The 19,650-nt window shown below is 47.1% G+C and overlaps 1 protein-coding gene across 1 annotated transcript in view; it reads right to left on the bottom strand.

Moving 5' to 3' along the window:
* Positions 1–2,212: 2,212 nt before the first annotated feature.
* The window catches only part of LOC138930788 (M protein, serotype 5-like), a 105,707-nt gene continuing 88,269 nt past the window's right edge, over positions 2,213–19,650 (bottom strand). The window contains exons 18-21 of the mRNA XM_070291212.1: positions 18,883–18,969; positions 13,338–13,424; positions 7,790–7,876; positions 2,213–2,349 (exon numbers count right to left, since the gene is read on the bottom strand). Of these exons, the coding sequence (XP_070147313.1) occupies positions 2,213–2,349; positions 7,790–7,876; positions 13,338–13,424; positions 18,883–18,969 (398 nt within the window). The remainder of the gene's footprint in view (positions 2,350–7,789; positions 7,877–13,337; positions 13,425–18,882; positions 18,970–19,650) is intronic.

Genomic DNA, 19,650 nt, shown 5'->3' with positions numbered 1-19,650 from the left:
TCCATCACCAACTCTGCATTCAGATGCTTATATCTTTGCTTTGCTCCTTTGCTTTTTGCTTCTCTTCTTTTCACAGCTATTTGTAAGGCCTTCCCAGACAGCCCTTGTGCTTTTCTGCATTTCTTTTCCACGGGGATAGTCTTGATCCCTGTCTCCTGTACAATGTCACGAACCTCATTCCATCGTTCATCAGGCACTCTATCTATCAGATCTGGGCCCTTAAATCTATTTCTCACTTCCACTGCATAATCATAAGGGATTTGATTTAAGTCATACCTGAATGGTCTAGTGGTTTTCCCTATTTTCTTCAATTTGAGTCTGGATTTGGTAATAAGGAGTTCATGACCTGAGCCACAGTCTGCTCCTGGTCTTGTTTTTGTTGACTGTATAGACCTTCTCCATCTTTGGTGGCAAAGGATATAATCAATCTGATTTCACTCTTGACCATCAGGTGATGTCCATGTGTAGAGTCTTACTTGTGTGGTTGGAAGAGTGTATTTGTTATGACCAGTGCATTTTCTTGGCGAAACTCTATTAGCCTTTGCCGTGCTTCCTTCTGCATTCCAAGGCCAAATTTGCCTGTTACTCCAGGTGTTTCTTGACTTCCTACTTTTGCATTCCAGACCCCTATAATGAAAAGGGCATCTTTTTGGGGTGTTAGTTCTAAAAGGTCTTGTAGGTCTTCATAAAACCGTTCAATTTCAGTTTCTTAAGCATTCCTGCTTGGGGCCTAGACTTGGATAACTGTGATATTGAATGGTTTGCCTTGGAGACGAACAGAGATCATTCTGTCGTTTTTGAGATTGCGTCCAAGTACTGCATTCCGGACTCTTTCGTTGACTGTGATGGCTACTCCATGTCTTCTGAGGAGTTCCTGCCCGCAGTGGTAGATATAATGGTCATCTGAGGTAAGTCCACACTTTCCAGTCCATTTTCGTTCGCTGATCCCTAGAATGTCGACGTTCACCCTTGCCATCTCTTGTTTGACCACTTCCAATTTGCCTTCAAAGTAGATACCCCATACTCTTATATTTAAACCACAAAACTTGCAGAGCTTGGACTACAAAAGATTTTTGGGGGGAAGAATATTTTACGACTGTAGTTATTTAGAAATACGAGGGGATGATGATCAATATAAGACCAGCTTTTACTCAGTCTTATGTTGATACCTGTATCAAAAATCTCTGTCCTGACTTCTCTGGCTGTCCAGGGGTTAGGACTCCATGCTTTCACTAGAAGGGGAACCGGTTCAATCCCTGGTCAGGGAACTAAGATCCCACAAACTGCATGGTGCCCACCACCCAAAAAATTTATCTGTGTGTGGTGATCCTGTTTGTCATCTGCACCGGGATTTGGGCCAGCTCCACTGCCCTGCCCTTGAGAACACACTGCTCCCACCAATTTCTTAGGAAAACAGTGGCCTAATTGATATTTGGTCTGTTCCCTCCAAACATTATTTTAATCTTTGGGAGTGCTGGTTGTGGGTTTCAGTTGGATCAGCATTTTGTGCCTCCTGAGCACCTTTAGCTGACAGCAAAGGTGAGTGATGCAACAAAGCCCATTATGACGTAAGTGGCCAGGATGTGATTTCTGCCTGCCTCTCTCAGGGGAAGTATGACATTCACCATCCCCATGTGAAACCCTCTTCCCATCTGGGTTCTGGCAATCTAGCCCCTCATGTCATTCCACACCCCAAACAATGGCAGTAACACCACACCACTACTCCTTGCCGCTGAGATCCATTGATAAGCCGGGTTAGCCATCTTCAGTGCAGACTCCTGAGCCAGTCCAGGCCTCTCCTCTCTGGCTAACTGGGGACCTCAGGGTCTGTCCCCCAATGTCTCGGGACCTCGCACCCCTCCCCACTCAGGTGCCCACCTCTTTTCTTCCTTCCCTCCCTTCCCATCAGAAAATTCACACACACACAAATATCATCTTTTCACCCTTTGATGTTTATTTTAATCGCAGCCATCAGTTTACTATGTTAGTGTGAGAGTCAGTCTTTTCCTGGTTAACCATTTCTAAGAAAGCAGACCACTGGAGACACAATTCTAAACTGTCTGACCTTTTCTATTCAGTTACTGGCTGCCCAGGTTGTACTTCTCCAGGGTCTCTCATTCTGGGGTGGCTGAGCTTATCTTCTCTTTTGATTCTGCCCCCTTCTTTGACTCTGACTCATATTTTGGTACGTTTTTCGGCTTGGTTCAGTTTCTCACGTGCACAGGAACGGAGAAAACAGTTTGGTTCTCTTGTTTTCTTCACCTTCTTCGACGGAGTGGCGTACGATCGGATTTTCTTTCTCAAGGTTCCTTTTAGAGGTCTTCTGACCCTCATGGTCATATTTCGTGCCTTGAAAGACAAGAGAAGGCTATGAGTTTTGAGGAAAGAGTATAACAACTGAGTTGGAAAGGAGACTTCATGAAAAGGGAGGTGGCCTGATGAGGACTTTTGCGCCAGGCAAGGGCAGTGTAGAGGTCTTGGGCACCAAAGTCAATGGAGAACCTGGGGAGTGTCGATGGAATCATCTTACCTTCACGCTGCCTCTGTATCTCCGTTGCCAAAGGGTCTTCTTTCTTCCTTTCATCCTTGAAGCAAACCGCACTGCAACTCTTCTTGGCTGCCGTGGCTTCCTAGTTCCCTTAGCCATGATGACACCATGAAGTGGCCTAACCCAGAATCTCTGCCTCGGACCTCCCTATATATACCTTCCCAGGACAATGAGGAGCCACACCCTTCACTCTGATTGGTCAGCTAGGCACTCCCCCAGCCAATGGGGGCTTTGGGAGTCTTAGACATCACAAGGTACCACGGTGCCCATCCACATGGGTTAGTGGGTGCTGAGGGAGGCCATGAAACAACTTTCCCACCCTTGACCCCTCTGTGTGTCTGATTCTGGGGAGTGGTGATTCAGGGGCATGGTGTTTCTTCTCGTGACCCTCAGACTTTCCTTCAGTGCCCTTTATTCTTTGACTTGGATGTCCCCCTTCAACACTCCTGCCCCCTCCATCCCTGTATGAACCTCTGCCAAACACTTTTCATCCCATTTCAGCATTTCAGAGTCCTCTAGTCACTTCATCTTTAGACCACCCTCTTCCTATCGGGGGTTCTTGAGGGGCTTAAGGAACTTAAGAGCAAGCAGGTAATTGAGAACAGGTTGGAAGTTCTGTCTACTCCAGTGAGCTTTAGAGACCCCAAGGCTTGGTGAATCTTCAGTCCGTTGCCCCAAGATCTATACACCGTCTCCATAAGATTACACTTCAGAGCAAAGAAAGTGTTAAATGCCTCCTCCACTAATATTGTTGGGGACACTTCAACTCTCATGTTGAGGAGGGAAACTCACTTTGCCCCATCTACCAGAAAGACATTCCCGATTTAGGCAAAAATGAAGAAAAGGAAAGGAAGGTGCCCAAAGGCAAGAGTCCGTTTTCCACTGCGCCCCTAACTCTTGAGTGAATCACTTCCCCAGTGGGCCCACATTAACAGCGATCATCAGATAGGGCCCACTGTGGAGCTGACCAATAGCTGAGCAAGAGAAGTACCAGTAGGTACCTCATTGATAGTTGGTTGCTTATGGGCAGGGCCCAGGGTTGCACTGTCCAACTGCTAGGCAAGACCGGTTGCTTAGTAACAGGATATGGAGTCATCAGGCACAGCAATGGCTACCTGCTAAGGGCTGTGCTCATGCTGCTCTGTTACCGAAGGATACGTTGGGTCCAGTGTGCTTTACTCTGTTTAACGGACTCTGTTCCAAATCAGGATTTGATTTCACAGGCTTCTTTAACTGTTGTACATCATTCTTTTCATTGTATTCCCAGGCATGCCTGTCAGCAGTGCTCATCTATATGCCCCTCCGACAGCTGCCACATGATCACATGTGCCGCATATAGCATAGCTAATATTTCAAAGCCAACAAGAATGTGAAAGCCAGCCCACCTTGAGAACTACTTTGCAAACCTTCACCTCACAGTGATTCTTATTCTATGCACAGTGTAACAGAGCAGAGTGAGCACAGCCCTATGCAGTTAGCCATTGGGCTGCTTCTTTTCAACGCACCCTGATCCTAGGCAGCAGGTGTGGCTCAGCCTTGCTTGGTGCCTCAGAGGGCCCCATTTACAAGCAGCCAACTGTCTAGGAGTGGCCATTCATTGTCCTGCTCAGCTATTGATCAGCACCACAGTGGGCCCTGCCCACAGTTACTGTCAATGAGGGACCATTCATTGGGGAAGTGATTAAGTAAGGGTGGTGTGGTGGTCATCAGGTGGAAAGTGAGAGAAGAGAGATTCTGGCATTCTTGTGGAGGGCCTGGAGATCACCCAACGTTGCACCAGTGGGTGAGCTGGATGGTCCCAGGGAATAGACTGGGGATTACATCCTTTAGTGATTCAGAGCCCTCACTAAGTCCCTGCACTAGCCTTGGCCCAGGCCGTGCGGAGCGGTGAACCTCTCCCCCATCCCTGTCTCTGCAACTTAATAGCAGGTGGCCATCTTTCTGGGTCTCAGGCTGTGAGAACTGGTCTCCTCAGTTGGACAGCTTGAGGAGACAGGACCTATTGTGTTGGGTACCTGGCTCCATCAAGGATGAGAGCTGGGTCGAATATGGGAACCTTGCCCTGAAGGAGCTGCCAATGGAATCCTGTTTCTCTTTGACCAGGATGGGACATTTCATGGTGAAAGGTGTTCCTTGAGACTTTGCCCTCTCTTGGCAGGACAGAAAATGACATTCATCTGATAGAGATATTTAGGCACATCATTACCTGACCATGACCTAACCTTAAGCACAAAGGGTGTGACACCACGAAGTCTGAAACAACTTACCACAACTTTCTCTAACCTTTGCTTTTAAACATACTTACTGAAAACGTTCAGTAACTTTGGGTTCTTAGGGCAAGAGCCACCCTCATCCTTGTATGAATCTGTAATCAACCTTTCCCTGTCCCAAACTCAAACATTTCCTTTTGATGGGCCTCATTCTGCATCAAGCACATGGACTTGCAATTGTGGTAACAACAATACTGTCTAAGGGCTGACTTTGCCTCTCTTAAACAACAGCAGAGACTGGCCAAGTGCTCACAGTCATCCATAATATACCCACTCATTTGGCTTGGCTAAGCTTTAGCCAACCTTCTCTCCTCTGAACTTCAGCTTTCCCCCAAGCTTGAGCAGGCACAAAGCGTCAGACCTTTCTGGCTCCCTTAACAGCTCATTCTAAGAATCAGCTCACTACAGAAAGAAACACTTCCTGTCACACTGCTCCATCATGCTGTCTGTTCATCCATCCCCACCTCTTGACCCATCACACACACACACACACACACACACAGATACACAAACTCACACACACACACAGAGCTGTTGCTCACCCTGCTTATCCTTTCATGTTAACGAAATATCTTTTTCTGTTCCATTTTGAGACATGTTAAGAACGTGTGTTCAAAACATTCTCCCTATTGCAATCAGTTCTTTTCAGTTGCTCAGTCGTGTCCGACTCTTTGTGACCCCATGAATCACAGCACGCCAGGCCTCCCTGTCCATCACCAACTCTGCATTCAGATGCTTATATCTTTGCTTTGCTCCTTTGCTTTTTGCTTCTCTTCTTTTCACAGCTATTTGTAAGGCCTCCCCAGACAGCCCTTGTGCTTTTCTGCATTTCTTTTCCATGGGGATAGTCTTGATCCCTGTCTCCTGTACAATGTCACGAACCTCATTCCATAGTTCATCAGGCACTCTATCTATCAGATCTGGGCCCTTAAATCTATTTCTCACTTCCACTGCATAATCATAAGGGATTTGATTTAAGTCATACCTGAATGGTCTAGTGGTTTTCCCTATTTTCTTCAATTTGAGTCTGGATTTGGTAATAAGGAGTTCATGACCTGAGCCACAGTCTGCTCCTGGTCTTGTTTTTGTTGACTGTATAGACCTTCTCCATCTTTGGTGGCAAAGGATATAATCAATCTGATTTCACTCTTGACCATCAGGTGATGTCCATGTGTAGAGTCTTACTTGTGTGGTTGGAAGAGTGTATTTGTTATGACCAGTGCATTTTCTTGGCGAAACTCTATTAGCCTTTGCCGTGCTTCGTTCTGCATTCCAAGGCCAAATTTGCCTGTTACTCCAGGTGTTTCTTGACTTCCTACTTTTGCATTCCAGACCCCTATAATGAAAAGGGCATCTTTTTGGGGTGTTAGTTCTAAAAGGTCTTGTAGGTCTTCATAAAACCGTTCAATTTCAGTTTCTTAAGCATTCCTGCTTGGGGCCTAGACTTGGATAACTGTGATATTGAATGGTTTGCCTTGGAGACGAACAGAGATCATTCTGTCGTTTTTGAGATTGCGTCCAAGTACTGCATTCCGGACTCTTTCGTTGACTGTGATGGCTACTCCATGTCTTCTGAGGAGTTCCTGCCCGCAGTGGTAGATATAATGGTCATCTGAGGTAAGTCCACACTTTCCAGTCCATTTTCGTTCGCTGATCCCTAGAATGTCGACGTTCACCCTTGCCATCTCTTGTTTGACCACTTCCAATTTGCCTTCAAAGTAGATACCCCATACTCTTATATTTAAACCACAAAACTTGCAGAGCTTGGACTACAAAAGATTTTTGGGGGGAAGAATATTTTACGACTGTAGTTATTTAGAAATACGAGGGGATGATGATCAATATAAGACCAGCTTTTACTCAGTCTTATGTTGATACCTGTATCAAAAATCTCTGTCCTGACTTCTCTGGCTGTCCAGGGGTTAGGACTCCATGCTTTCACTAGAAGGGGAACCGGTTCAATCCCTGGTCAGGGAACTAAGATCCCACAAACTGCATGGTGCCCACCACCCAAAAAATTTATCTGTGTGTGGTGATCCTGTTTGTCATCTGCACCGGGATTTGGGCCAGCTCCACTGCCCTGCCCTTGAGAACACACTGCTCCCACCAATTTCTTAGGAAAACAGTGGCCTAATTGATATTTGGTCTGTTCCCTCCAAACATTATTTTAATCTTTGGGAGTGCTGGTTGTGGGTTTCAGTTGGATCAGCATTTTGTGCCTCCTGAGCACCTTTAGCTGACAGCAAAGGTGAGTGATGCAACAAAGCCCATTATGACGTAAGTGGCCAGGATGTGATTTCTGCCTGCCTCTCTCAGGGGAAGTATGACATTCACCATCCCCATGTGAAACCCTCTTCCCATCTGGGTTCTGGCAATCTAGCCCCTCATGTCATTCCACACCCCAAACAATGGCAGTAACACCACACCACTACTCCTTGCCGCTGAGATCCATTGATAAGCCGGGTTAGCCATCTTCAGTGCAGACTCCTGAGCCAGTCCAGGCCTCTCCTCTCTGGCTAACTGGGGACCTCAGGGTCTGTCCCCCAATGTCTCGGGACCTCGCACCCCTCCCCACTCAGGTGCCCACCTCTTTTCTTCCTTCCCTCCCTTCCCATCAGAAAATTCACACACACACAAATATCATCTTTTCACCCTTTGATGTTTATTTTAATCGCAGCCATCAGTTTACTATGTTAGTGTGAGAGTCAGTCTTTTCCTGGTTAACCATTTCTAAGAAAGCAGACCACTGGAGACACAATTCTAAACTGTCTGACCTTTTCTATTCAGTTACTGGCTGCCCAGGTTGTACTTCTCCAGGGTCTCTCATTCTGGGGTGGCTGAGCTTATCTTCTCTTTTGATTCTGCCCCCTTCTTTGACTCTGACTCATATTTTGGTACCTTTTTCGGCTTGGTTCAGTTTCTCACGTGCACAGGAACGGAGAAAACAGTTTGGTTCTCTTGTTTTCTTCACCTTCTTCGACGGAGTGGCGTACGATCGGATTTTCTTTCTCAAGGTTCCTTTTAGAGGTCTTCTGACCCTCATGGTCATATTTCGTGCCTTGAAAGACAAGAGAAGGCTATGAGTTTTGAGGAAAGAGTATAACAACTGAGTTGGAAAGGAGACTTCATGAAAAGGGAGGTGGCCTGATGAGGACTTTTGCGCCAGGCAAGGGCAGTGTAGAGGTCTTGGGCACCAAAGTCAATGGAGAACCTGGGGAGTGTCGATGGAATCATCTTACCTTCACGCTGCCTCTGTATCTCCGCTGCCAAAGGGTCTTCTTTCTTCCTTTCATCCTTGAAGCAAACCGCACTGCAACTCTTCTTGGCTGCCGTGGCTTCCTAGTTCCCTTAGCCATGATGACACCATGAAGTGGCCTAACCCAGAATCTCTGCCTCGGACCTCCCTATATATACCTTCCCAGGACAATGAGGAGCCACACCCTTCACTCTGATTGGTCAGCTAGGCACTCCCCCAGCCAATGGGGGCTTTGGGAGTCTTAGACATCACAAGGTACCACGGTGCCCATCCACATGGGTTAGTGGGTGCTGAGGGAGGCCATGAAACAACTTTCCCACCCTTGACCCCTCTGTGTGTCTGATTCTGGGGAGTGGTGATTCAGGGGCATGGTGTTTCTTCTCGTGACCCTCAGACTTTCCTTCAGTGCCCTTTATTCTTTGACTTGGATGTCCCCCTTCAACACTCCTGCCCCCTCCATCCCTGTATGAACCTCTGCCAAACACTTTTCATCCCATTTCAGCATTTCAGAGTCCTCTAGTCACTTCATCTTTAGACCACCCTCTTCCTATTGGGGGTTCTTGAGGGGCTTAAGGAACTTAAGAGCGAGCAGGTAATTGAGAACAGGTTGGAAGTTCTGTCTACTCCAGTGAGCTTTAGAGACCCCAAGGCTTGGTGAATCTTCAGTCCGTTGCCCCAAGATCTATACACCGTCTCCATAAGATTACACTTCAGAGCAAAGAAAGTGTTAAATGCCTCCTCCACTAATATTGTTGGGGACACTTCAACTCTCATGTTGAGGAGGGAAACTCACTTTGCCCCATCTACCAGAAAGACATTCCCGATTTAGGCAAAAATGAAGAAAAGGAAAGGAAGGTGCCCAAAGGCAAGAGTCCGTTTTCCACTGCGCCCCTAACTCTTGAGTGAATCACTTCCCCAGTGGGCCCACATTAACAGCGATCATCAGATAGGGCCCACTGTGGAGCTGACCAATAGCTGAGCAAGAGAAGTACCAGTAGGTACCTCATTGATAGTTGGTTGCTTATGGGCAGGGCCCAGGGTTGCACTGTCCAACTGCTAGGCAAGACCGGTTGCTTAGTAACAGGATATGGAGTCATCAGGCACAGCAATGGCTACCTGCTAAGGGCTGTGCTCATGCTGCTCTGTTACCGAAGGATACGTTGGGTCCAGTGTGCTTTACTCTGTTTAACGGACTCTGTTCCAAATCAGGATTTGATTTCACAGGCTTCTTTAACTGTTGTACATCATTCTTTTCATTGTATTCCCAGGCATGCCTGTCAGCAGTGCTCATCTATATGCCCCTCCGACAGCTGCCACATGATCACATGTGCCGCATATAGCATAGCTAATATTTCAAAGCCAACAAGAATGTGAAAGCCAGCCCACCTTGAGAACTACTTTCACAAACCTTCACCTCACAGTGATTCTTATTCTATGCACAGTGTAACAGAGCAGAGTGAGCACAGCCCTATGCAGTTAGCCATTGGGCTGCTTCTTTTCAACGCACCCTGATCCTAGGCAGCAGGTGTGGCTCAGCCTTGCTTGGTGCCTCAGAGGGCCCCATTTGCAAGCAGCCAACTGTCTAGGAGTGGCCATTCATTGTCCTGCTCAGCTATTGGTCAGCACCACAGTGGGCCCTGCCCACAGTTACTGTCAATGAGGGACCATTCATTGGGGAAGTGATTAAGTAAGGGTGGTGTGGTGGTCATCAGGTGGAAAGTGAGAGAAGAGAGATTCTGGCATTCTTGTGGAGGGCCTGGAGATCACCCAACGTTGCGCCAGTGGGGGAGCTGGATGGTCCCAGGGGATAGACTGGGGACTACATCCTTTAGTGATTCAGAGCCCTCACTAAGTCCCTCCACTAGCCTTGGCCCAGGCCGTGCGGAGCGGTGAACCTCTCCCCCATCCCTGTCTCTGCAACTTAATAGCAGGTGGCCATCTTTCTGGGTCTCAGGCTGTGAGAACTGGTCTCCTCAGTTGGACAGCTTGAGGAGACAGGACCTATTGTGTTGGGTACCTGGCTCCATCAAGGATGAGAGCTGGGTCGAATATGGGAACCTTGCCCTGAAGGAGCTGCCAATGGAAACCTGTTTCTGTTTGACCAGGATGGGACATTTCACGGTGAAAGGTGTTCCTTGAGACTTTGCCCTCTCTGGTCAGGACAGAAAATGACATTCATCTGATAGAGATATTTAGGCACATCATTACCTGACCATGACCTAACCTTAAGCACAAAGGGTGTGACACCACGAAGTCTGAAACAACTTACCACAACTTTCTCTAACCTTTGCTTTTAAACATACTTACTGAAAACGTTCAGTAACTTTGGGTTCTTAGGGCAAGAGCCACCCTCATCCTTGTATGAATCTGTAATCAACCTTTCCCTGTCCCAAACTCAAACATTTCCTTTTGATGGGCCTCATTCTGCATCAAGCACATGGACTTGCAATTGTGGTAACAACAATACTGTCTAAGGGCTGACTTTGCCTCTCTTAAACAACAGCAGAGACTGGCCAAGTGCTCACAGTCATCCATAATATACCCACTCATTTGGCTTGGCTAAGCTTTAGCCAACCTTCTCTCCTCTGAACTTCAGCTTTCCCCCAAGCTTGAGCAGGCACAAAGCGTCAGACCTTTCTGGCTCCCTTAACAGCTCATTCTAAGAATCAGCTCACTACAGAAAGAAACACTTCCTGTCGCACTGCTCCATCATGCTGTCTGTTCATCCATCCCCACCTCTTGCCCCATCTCACACACACACACACACACACTCACACACACACACACACACACAGATACACAAACTCACGCACACACACAGAGCTGTTGCTCACCCTGCTTATCCTTTCATGTTAACGAAATATCTTTTTCTGTTCCATTTTGAGACATGTTAAGAACGTGTGTTGAAAACATTCTCCCTATTGCAATCAGTTCTTTTCAGTTGCTCAGTCGTGTCCGACTCTTTGTGACCCCATGAATCACAGCACGCCAGGCCTCCCTGTCCATCACCAACTCTGCATTCAGATGCTTATATCTTTGCTTTGCTCCTTTGCTTTTTGCTTCTCTTCTTTTCACAGCTATTTGTAAGGCCTCCCCAGACAGCCCTTGTGCTTTTCTGCATTTCTTTTCCATGGGGATAGTCTTGATCCCTGTCTCCTGTACAATGTCACGAACCTCATTCCATCGTTCATCAGGCACTCTATCTATCAGATCTGGGCCCTTAAATCTATTTCTCACTTCCACTGCATAATCATAAGGGATTTGATTTAAGTCATACCTGAATGGTCTAGTGGTTTTCCCTATTTTCTTCAATTTGAGTCTGGATTTGGTAATAAGGAGTTCATGACCTGAGCCACAGTCTGCTCCTGGTCTTGTTTTTGTTGACTGTATAGACCTTCTCCATCTTTGGTGGCAAAGGATATAATCAATCTGATTTCACTCTTGACCATCAGGTGATGTCCATGTGTAGAGTCTTACTTGTGTGGTTGGAAGAGTGTATTTGTTATGACCAGTGCATTTTCTTGGCGAAACTCTATTAGCCTTTGCCGTGCTTCGTTCTGCATTCCAAGGCCAAATTTGCCTGTTACTCCAGGTGTTTCTTGACTTCCTACTTTTGCATTCCAGACCCCTATAATGAAAAGGGCATCTTTTTGGGGTGTTAGTTCTAAAAGGTCTTGTAGGTCTTCATAAAACCGTTCAATTTCAGTTTCTTAAGCATTCCTGCTTGGGGCCTAGACTTGGATAACTGTGATATTGAATGGTTTGCCTTGGAGACGAACAGAGATCATTCTGTCGTTTTTGAGATTGCGTCCAAGTACTGCATTCCGGACTCTTTCGTTGACTGTGATGGCTACTCCATGTCTTCTGAGGAGTTCCTGCCCGCAGTGGTAGATATAATGGTCATCTGAGGTAAGTCCACACTTTCCAGTCCATTTTCGTTCGCTGATCCCTAGAATGTCGACGTTCACCCTTGCCATCTCTTGTTTGACCACTTCCAATTTGCCTTCAAAGTAGATACCCCATACTCTTATATTTAAACCACAAAACTTGCAGAGCTTGGACTACAAAAGATTTTTGGGGGGAAGAATATTTTACGACTGTAGTTATTTAGAAATACGAGGGGATGATGATCAATATAAGACCAGCTTTTACTCAGTCTTATGTTGATACCTGTATCAAAAATCTCTGTCCTGACTTCTCTGGCTGTCCAGGGGTTAGGACTCCATGCTTTCACTAGAAGGGGAACCGGTTCAATCCCTGGTCAGGGAACTAAGATCCCACAAACTGCATGGTGCCCACCACCCAAAAAATTTATCTGTGTGTGGTGATCCTGTTTGTCATCTGCACCGGGATTTGGGCCAGCTCCACTGCCCTGCCCTTGAGAACACACTGCTCCCACCAATTTCTTAGGAAAACAGTGGCCTAATTGATATTTGGTCTGTTCCCTCCAAACATTATTTTAATCTTTGGGAGTGCTGGTTGTGGGTTTCAGTTGGATCAGCATTTTGTGCCTCCTGAGCACCTTTAGCTGACAGCAAAGGTGAGTGATGCAACAAAGCCCATTATGACGTAAGTGGCCAGGATGTGATTTCTGCCTGCCTCTCTCAGGGGAAGTATGACATTCACCATCCCCATGTGAAACCCTCTTCCCATCTGGGTTCTGGCAATCTAGCCCCTCATGTCATTCCACACCCCAAACAATGGCAGTAACACCACACCACTACTCCTTGCCGCTGAGATCCATTGATAAGCGGGGTTAGCCATCTTCAGTGCAGACTCCTGAGCCAGTCCAGGCCTCTCCTCTCTGGCTAACTGGGGACCTCAGGGTCTGTCCCCCAATGTCTCGGGACCTCGCACCCCTCCCCACTCAGGTGCCCACCTCTGTTCTTCCTTCCCTCCCTTCCCATCAGAAAATTCACACACACACAAATATCATCTTTTCACCCTTTGATGTTTATTTTAATCGCAGCCATCAGTTTACTATGTTAGTGTGAGAGTCAGTCTTTTCCTGGTTAACCATTTCTAAGAAAGCAGACCACTGGAGACACAATTCTAAACTGTCTGACCTTTTCTATTCAGTTACTGGCTGCCCAGGTTGTACTTCTCCAGGGTCTCTCATTCTGGGGTGGCTGAGCTTATCTTCTCTTTTGATTCTGCCCCCTTCTTTGACTCTGACTCATATTTTGGTACCTTTTTCGGCTTGGTTCAGTTTCTCACGTGCACAGGAACGGAGAAAACAGTTTGGTTCTCTTGTTTTCTTCACCTTCTTCGACGGAGTGGCGTACGATCGGATTTTCTTTCTCAAGGTTCCTTTTAGAGGTCTTCTGACCCTCATGGTCATATTTCGTGCCTTGAAAGACAAGAGAAGGCTATGAGTTTTGAGGAAAGAGTATAACAACTGAGTTGGAAAGGAGACTTCATGAAAAGGGAGGTGGCCTGATGAGGACTTTTGCGCCAGGCAAGGGCAGTGTAGAGGTCTTGGGCACCAAAGTCAATGGAGAACCTGGGGAGTGTCGATGGAATCATCTTACCTTCACGCTGCCTCTGTATCTCCGTTGCCAAAGGGTCTTCTTTCTTCCTTTCATCCTTGAAGCAAACCGCACTGCAACTCTTCTTGGCTGCCGTGGCTTCCTAGTTCCCTTAGCCATGATGACACCATGAAGTGGCCTAACCCAGAATCTCTGCCTCGGACCTCCCTATATATACCTTCCCAGGACAATGAGGAGCCACACCCTTCACTCTGATTGGTCAGCTAGGCACTCCCCCAGCCAATGGGGGCTTTGGGAGTCTTAGACATCACAAGGTACCACGGTGCCCATCCACATGGGTTAGTGGGTGCTGAGGGAGGCCATGAAACAACTTTCCCACCCTTGACCCCTCTGTGTGTCTGATTCTGGGGAGTGGTGATTCAGGGGCATGGTGTTTCTTCTCGTGACCCTCAGACTTTCCTTCAGTGCCCTTTATTCTTTGACTTGGATGTCCCCCTTCAACACTCCTGCCCCCTCCATCCCTGTATGAACCTCTGCCAAACACTTTTCATCCCATTTCAGCATTTCAGAGTCCTCTAGTCACTTCATCTTTAGACCACCCTCTTCCTATCGGGGGTTCTTGAGGGGCTTAAGGAACTTAAGAGCGAGCAGGTAATTGAGAACAGGTTGGAAGTTCTGTCTACTCCAGTTAGTTTAGAGACCCCAAGGCTTGGTGAAACTTCAGTCCGTTGCCCCAAGATCTATACACCGTCTCCATAAGATTACACTTCAGAGCAAAGAAAGTGTTAAATGCCTCCTCCACTAATATTGTTGGGGACACTTCAACTCTCATGTTGAGGAGGGAAACTCACTTTGCCCCATCTACCAGAAAGACATTCCCGATTTAGGCAAAAATGAAGAAAAGGAAAGGAAGGTGCCCAAAGGCAAGAGTCCGTTTTCCACTGCGCCCCTAACTCTTGAGTGAATCACTTCCCCAGTGGGCCCACATTAACAGCGATCATCAGATAGGGCCCACTGTGGAGCTGACCAATAGCTGAGCAAGAGAAGTACCAGTAGGTACCTCATTGATAGTTGGTTGCTTATGGGCAGGGCCCAGGGTTGCACTGTCCAACTGCTAGGCAAGACCGGTTGCTTAGTAACAGGATATGGAGTCATCAGGCACAGCAATGGCTACCTGCTAAGGGCTGTGCTCATGCTGCTCTGTTACCGAAGGATACGTTGGGTCCAGTGTGCTTTACTCTGTTTAATGGACTCTGTTCCAAATCAGGATTTGATTTCACAGGCTTCTTTAACTGTTGTACATCATTCTTTTCATTGTATTCCCAGGCATGCCTGTCAGCAGTGCTCATCTATATGCCCCTCCGACAGCTGCCACATGATCACATGTGCCGCATATAGCATAGCTAATATTTCAAAGCCAACAAGAATGTGAAAGCCAGCCCACCTTGAGAACGACTTTCACAAACCTTCACCTCACAGTGATTCTTATTCTATGCACAGTGTAACAGAGCAGAGTGAGCACAGCCCTATGCAGTTAGCCATTGGGCTGCTTCTTTTCAACGCACCCTGATCCTAGGCAGCAGGTGTGGCTCAGCCTTGCTTGGTGCCTCAGAGGGCCCCATTTGCAAGCAGCCAACTGTCTAGGAGTGGCCATTCATTGTCCTGCTCAGCTATTGGTCAGCACCACAGTGGGCCCTGCCCACAGTTACTGTCAATGAGGGACCATTCATTGGGGAAGTGATTAAGTAAGGGTGGTGTGGTGGTCATCAGGTGGAAAGTGAGAGAAGAGAGATTCTGGCATTCTTGTGGAGGGCCTGGAGATCACCCAACGTTGCGCCAGTGGGGGAGCTGGATGGTCCCAGGGGATAGACTGGGGACTACATCCTTTAGTGATTCAGAGCCCTCACTAAGTCCCTCCACTAGCCTTGGCCCAGGCCGTGCGGAGCGGTGAACCTCTCCCCCATCCCTGTCTCTGCAACTTAATAGCAGGTGGCCATCTTTCTGGGTCTCAGGCTGTGAGAACTGGTCTCCTCAGTTGGACAGCTTGAGGAGACAGGACCTATTGTGTTGGGTACCTGGCTCCATCAAGGATGAGAGCTGGGTCGAATATGGGAACCTTGCCCTGAAGGAGCTGCCAATGGAAACCTGTTTCTCTTTGACCACGATGGGACATTTCACGGTGAAAGGTGTTCCTTGAGACTTTGCCCTCTCTTGGCAGGACAGAAAATGACATTCATCTGATAGAGATATTTAGGCACATCTTTACCTGACCATGACCTAACCTTAAGCACAAAGGGTGTGACACCACGAAGTCTGAAACAACTTACCACAACTTTCTCTAACCTTTGCTTTTAAACATACTTACTGAAAACGTTCAGTAACTTTGGGTTCTTAGGGCAAGAGCCACCCTCATCCTTGTATGAATCTGTAATCAACCTTTCCCTGTCCCAAACTCAAACATTTCCTTTTGATGGGCCTCATTCTGCATCAAGCACATGGACTTGCAATTGTGGTAACAGCAACCCTGTCTAAGGGCTGACTTTGCCTCTCTTAAACAACAGCAGAGACTGGCCAAGTGCTCACAGTCATCCGTAATATACCCACTCATTTGGCTTGGCTAAGCTTTAGCCAACCTTCTCTCCTCTGAACTTCAGCTTTCCCCCAAGCTTGAGCAGGCACAAAGCGTCAGACCTTTCTGGCTCCCTTAACAGCTCATTCTAAGAATCAGCTCACTACAGAAAGAAACACTTCCTGTCGCACTGCTCCATCATGCTGTCTGTTCATCCATCCCCACCTCTTGCCCCATCTCACACACACACACACACACTCACACACACACACACACACACAGATACACAAACTCACGCACACACACAGAGCTGTTGCTCACCCTGCTTATCCTTTCATGTTAACGAAATATCTTTTTCTGTTCCATTTTGAGACATGTTAAGAACGTGTGTTGAAAACATTCTCCCTATTGCAATCAGTTCTTTTCAGTTGCTCAGTCGTGTCCGACTCTTTGTGACCCCATGAATCACAGCACGCCAGGCCTCCCTGTCCATCACCAACTCTGCATTCAGATGCTTATATCTTTGCTTTGCTCCTTTGCTTTTTGCTTCTCTTCTTTTCACAGCTATTTGTAAGGCCTTCCCAGACAGCCCTTGTGCTTTTCTGCATTTCTTTTCCATGGGGATAGTCTTGATCCCTGTCTCCTGTACAATGTCACGAACCTCATTCCATCGTTCATCAGGCACTCTATCTATCAGATCTGGGCCCTTAAATCTATTTCTCACTTCCACTGCATAATCATAAGGGATTTGATTTAAGTCATACCTGAATGGTCTAGTGGTTTTCCCTATTTTCTTCAATTTGAGTCTGGATTTGGTAATAAGGAGTTCATGACCTGAGCCACAGTCTGCTCCTGGTCTTGTTTTTGTTGACTGTATAGACCTTCTCCATCTTTGGTGGCAAAGGATATAATCAATCTGATTTCACTCTTGACCATCAGGTGATGTCCATGTGTAGAGTCTTACTTGTGTGGTTGGAAGAGTGTATTTGTTATGACCAGTGCATTTTCTTGGCGAAACTCTATTAGCCTTTGCCGTGCTTCGTTCTGCATTCCAAGGCCAAATTTGCCTGTTACTCCAGGTGTTTCTTGACTTCCTACTTTTGCATTCCAGACCCCTATAATGAAAAGGGCATCTTTTTGGGGTGTTAGTTCTAAAAGGTCTTGTAGGTCTTCATAAAACCGTTCAATTTCAGTTTCTTAAGCATTCCTGCTTGGGGCCTAGACTTGGATAACTGTGATATTGAATGGTTTGCCTTGGAGACGAACAGAGATCATTCTGTCGTTTTTGAGATTGCGTCCAAGTACTGCATTCCGGACTCTTTCGTTGACTGTGATGGCTACTCCATGTCTTCTGAGGAGTTCCTGCCCGCAGTGGTAGATATAATGGTCATCTGAGGTAAGTCCACACTTTCCAGTCCATTTTCGTTCGCTGATCCCTAGAATGTCGACGTTCACCCTTGCCATCTCTTGTTTGACCACTTCCAATTTGCCTTCAAAGTAGATACCCCATACTCTTATATTTAAACCACAAAACTTGCAGAGCTTGGACTACAAAAGATTTTTGGGGGGAAGAATATTTTACGACTGTAGTTATTTAGAAATACGAGGGGATGATGATCAATATAAGACCAGCTTTTACTCAGTCTTATGTTGATACCTGTATCAAAAATCTCTGTCCTGACTTCTCTGGCTGTCCAGGGGTTAGGACTCCATGCTTTCACTAGAAGGGGAACCGGTTCAATCCCTGGTCAGGGAACTAAGATCCCACAAACTGCATGGTGCCCACCACCCAAAAAATTTATCTGTGTGTGGTGATCCTGTTTGTCATCTGCACCGGGATTTGGGCCAGCTCCACTGCCCTGCCCTTGAGAACACACTGCTCCCACCAATTTCTTAGGAAAACAGTGGCCTAATTGATATTTGGTCTGTTCCCTCCAAACATTATTTTAATCTTTGGGAGTGCTGGTTGTGGGTTTCAGTTGGATCAGCATTTTGTGCCTCCTGAGCACCTTTAGCTGACAGCAAAGGTGAGTGATGCAACAAAGCCCATTATGACGTAAGTGGCCAGGATGTGATTTCTGCCTGCCTCTCTCAGGGGAAGTATGACATTCACCATCCCCATGTGAAACCCTCTTCCCATCTGGGTTCTGGCAATCTAGCCCCTCATGTCATTCCACACCCCAAACAATGGCAGTAACACCACACCACTACTCCTTGCCGCTGAGATCCATTGATAAGCGGGGTTAGCCATCTTCAGTGCAGACTCCTGAGCCAGTCCAGGCCTCTCCTCTCTGGCTAACTGGGGACCTCAGGGTCTGTCCCCCAATGTCTCGGGACCTCGCACCCCTCCCCACTCAGGTGCCCACCTCTGTTCTTCCTTCCCTCCCTTCCCATCAGAAAATTCACACACACACAAATATCATCTTTTCACCCTTTGATGTTTATTTTAATCGCAGCCATCAGTTTACTATGTTAGTGTGAGAGTCAGTCTTTTCCTGGTTAACCATTTCTAAGAAAGCAGACCACTGGAGACACAATTCTAAACTGTCTGACCTTTTCTATTCAGTTACTGGCTGCCCAGGTTGTACTTCTCCAGGGTCTCTCATTCTGGGGTGGCTGAGCTTATCTTCTCTTTTGATTCTGCCCCCTTCTTTGACTCTGACTCATATTTTGGTACCTTTTTCGGCTTGGTTCAGTTTCTCACGTGCACAGGAACGGAGAAAACAGTTTGGTTCTCTTGTTTTCTTCACCTTCTTCGACGGAGTGGCGTACGATCGGATTTTCTTTCTCAAGGTTCCTTTTAGAGGTCTTCTGACCCTCATGGTCATATTTCGTGCCTTGAAAGACAAGAGAAGGCTATGAGTTTTGAGGAAAGAGTATAACAACTGAGTTGGAAAGGAGACTTCATGAAAAGGGAGGTGGCCTGATGAGGACTTTTGCGCCAGGCAAGGGCAGTGTAGAGGTCTTGGGCACCAAAGTCAATGGAGAACCTGGGGAGTGTCGATGGAATCATCTTACCTTCACGCTGCCTCTGTATCTCCGTTGCCAAAGGGTCTTCTTTCTTCCTTTCATCCTTGAAGCAAACCGCACTGCAACTCTTCTTGGCTGCCGTGGCTTCCTAGTTCCCTTAGCCATGATGACACCATGAAGTGGCCTAACCCAGAATCTCTGCCTCGGACCTCCCTATATATACCTTCCCAGGACAATGAGGAGCCACACCCTTCACTCTGATTGGTCAGCTAGGCACTCCCCCAGCCAATGGGGGCTTTGGGAGTCTTAGACATCACAAGGTACCACGGTGCCCATCCACATGGGTTAGTGGGTGCTGAGGGAGGCCATGAAACAACTTTCCCACCCTTGACCCCTCTGTGTGTCTGATTCTGGGGAGTGGTGATTCAGGGGCATGGTGTTTCTTCTCGTGACCCTCAGACTTTCCTTCAGTGCCCTTTATTCTTTGACTTGGATGTCCCCCTTCAACACTCCTGCCCCCTCCATCCCTGTATGAACCTCTGCCAAAC

Source organism: Ovis canadensis, chromosome X (genome assembly GCF_042477335.2).
Source record: "Ovis canadensis isolate MfBH-ARS-UI-01 breed Bighorn chromosome X, ARS-UI_OviCan_v2, whole genome shotgun sequence".
Lineage (NCBI taxonomy): Eukaryota > Metazoa > Chordata > Mammalia > Artiodactyla > Bovidae > Ovis > Ovis canadensis.
Note: the sequence above shows the minus strand (reverse complement) of the source record. Positions and strands in the feature narration are given on the sequence as shown.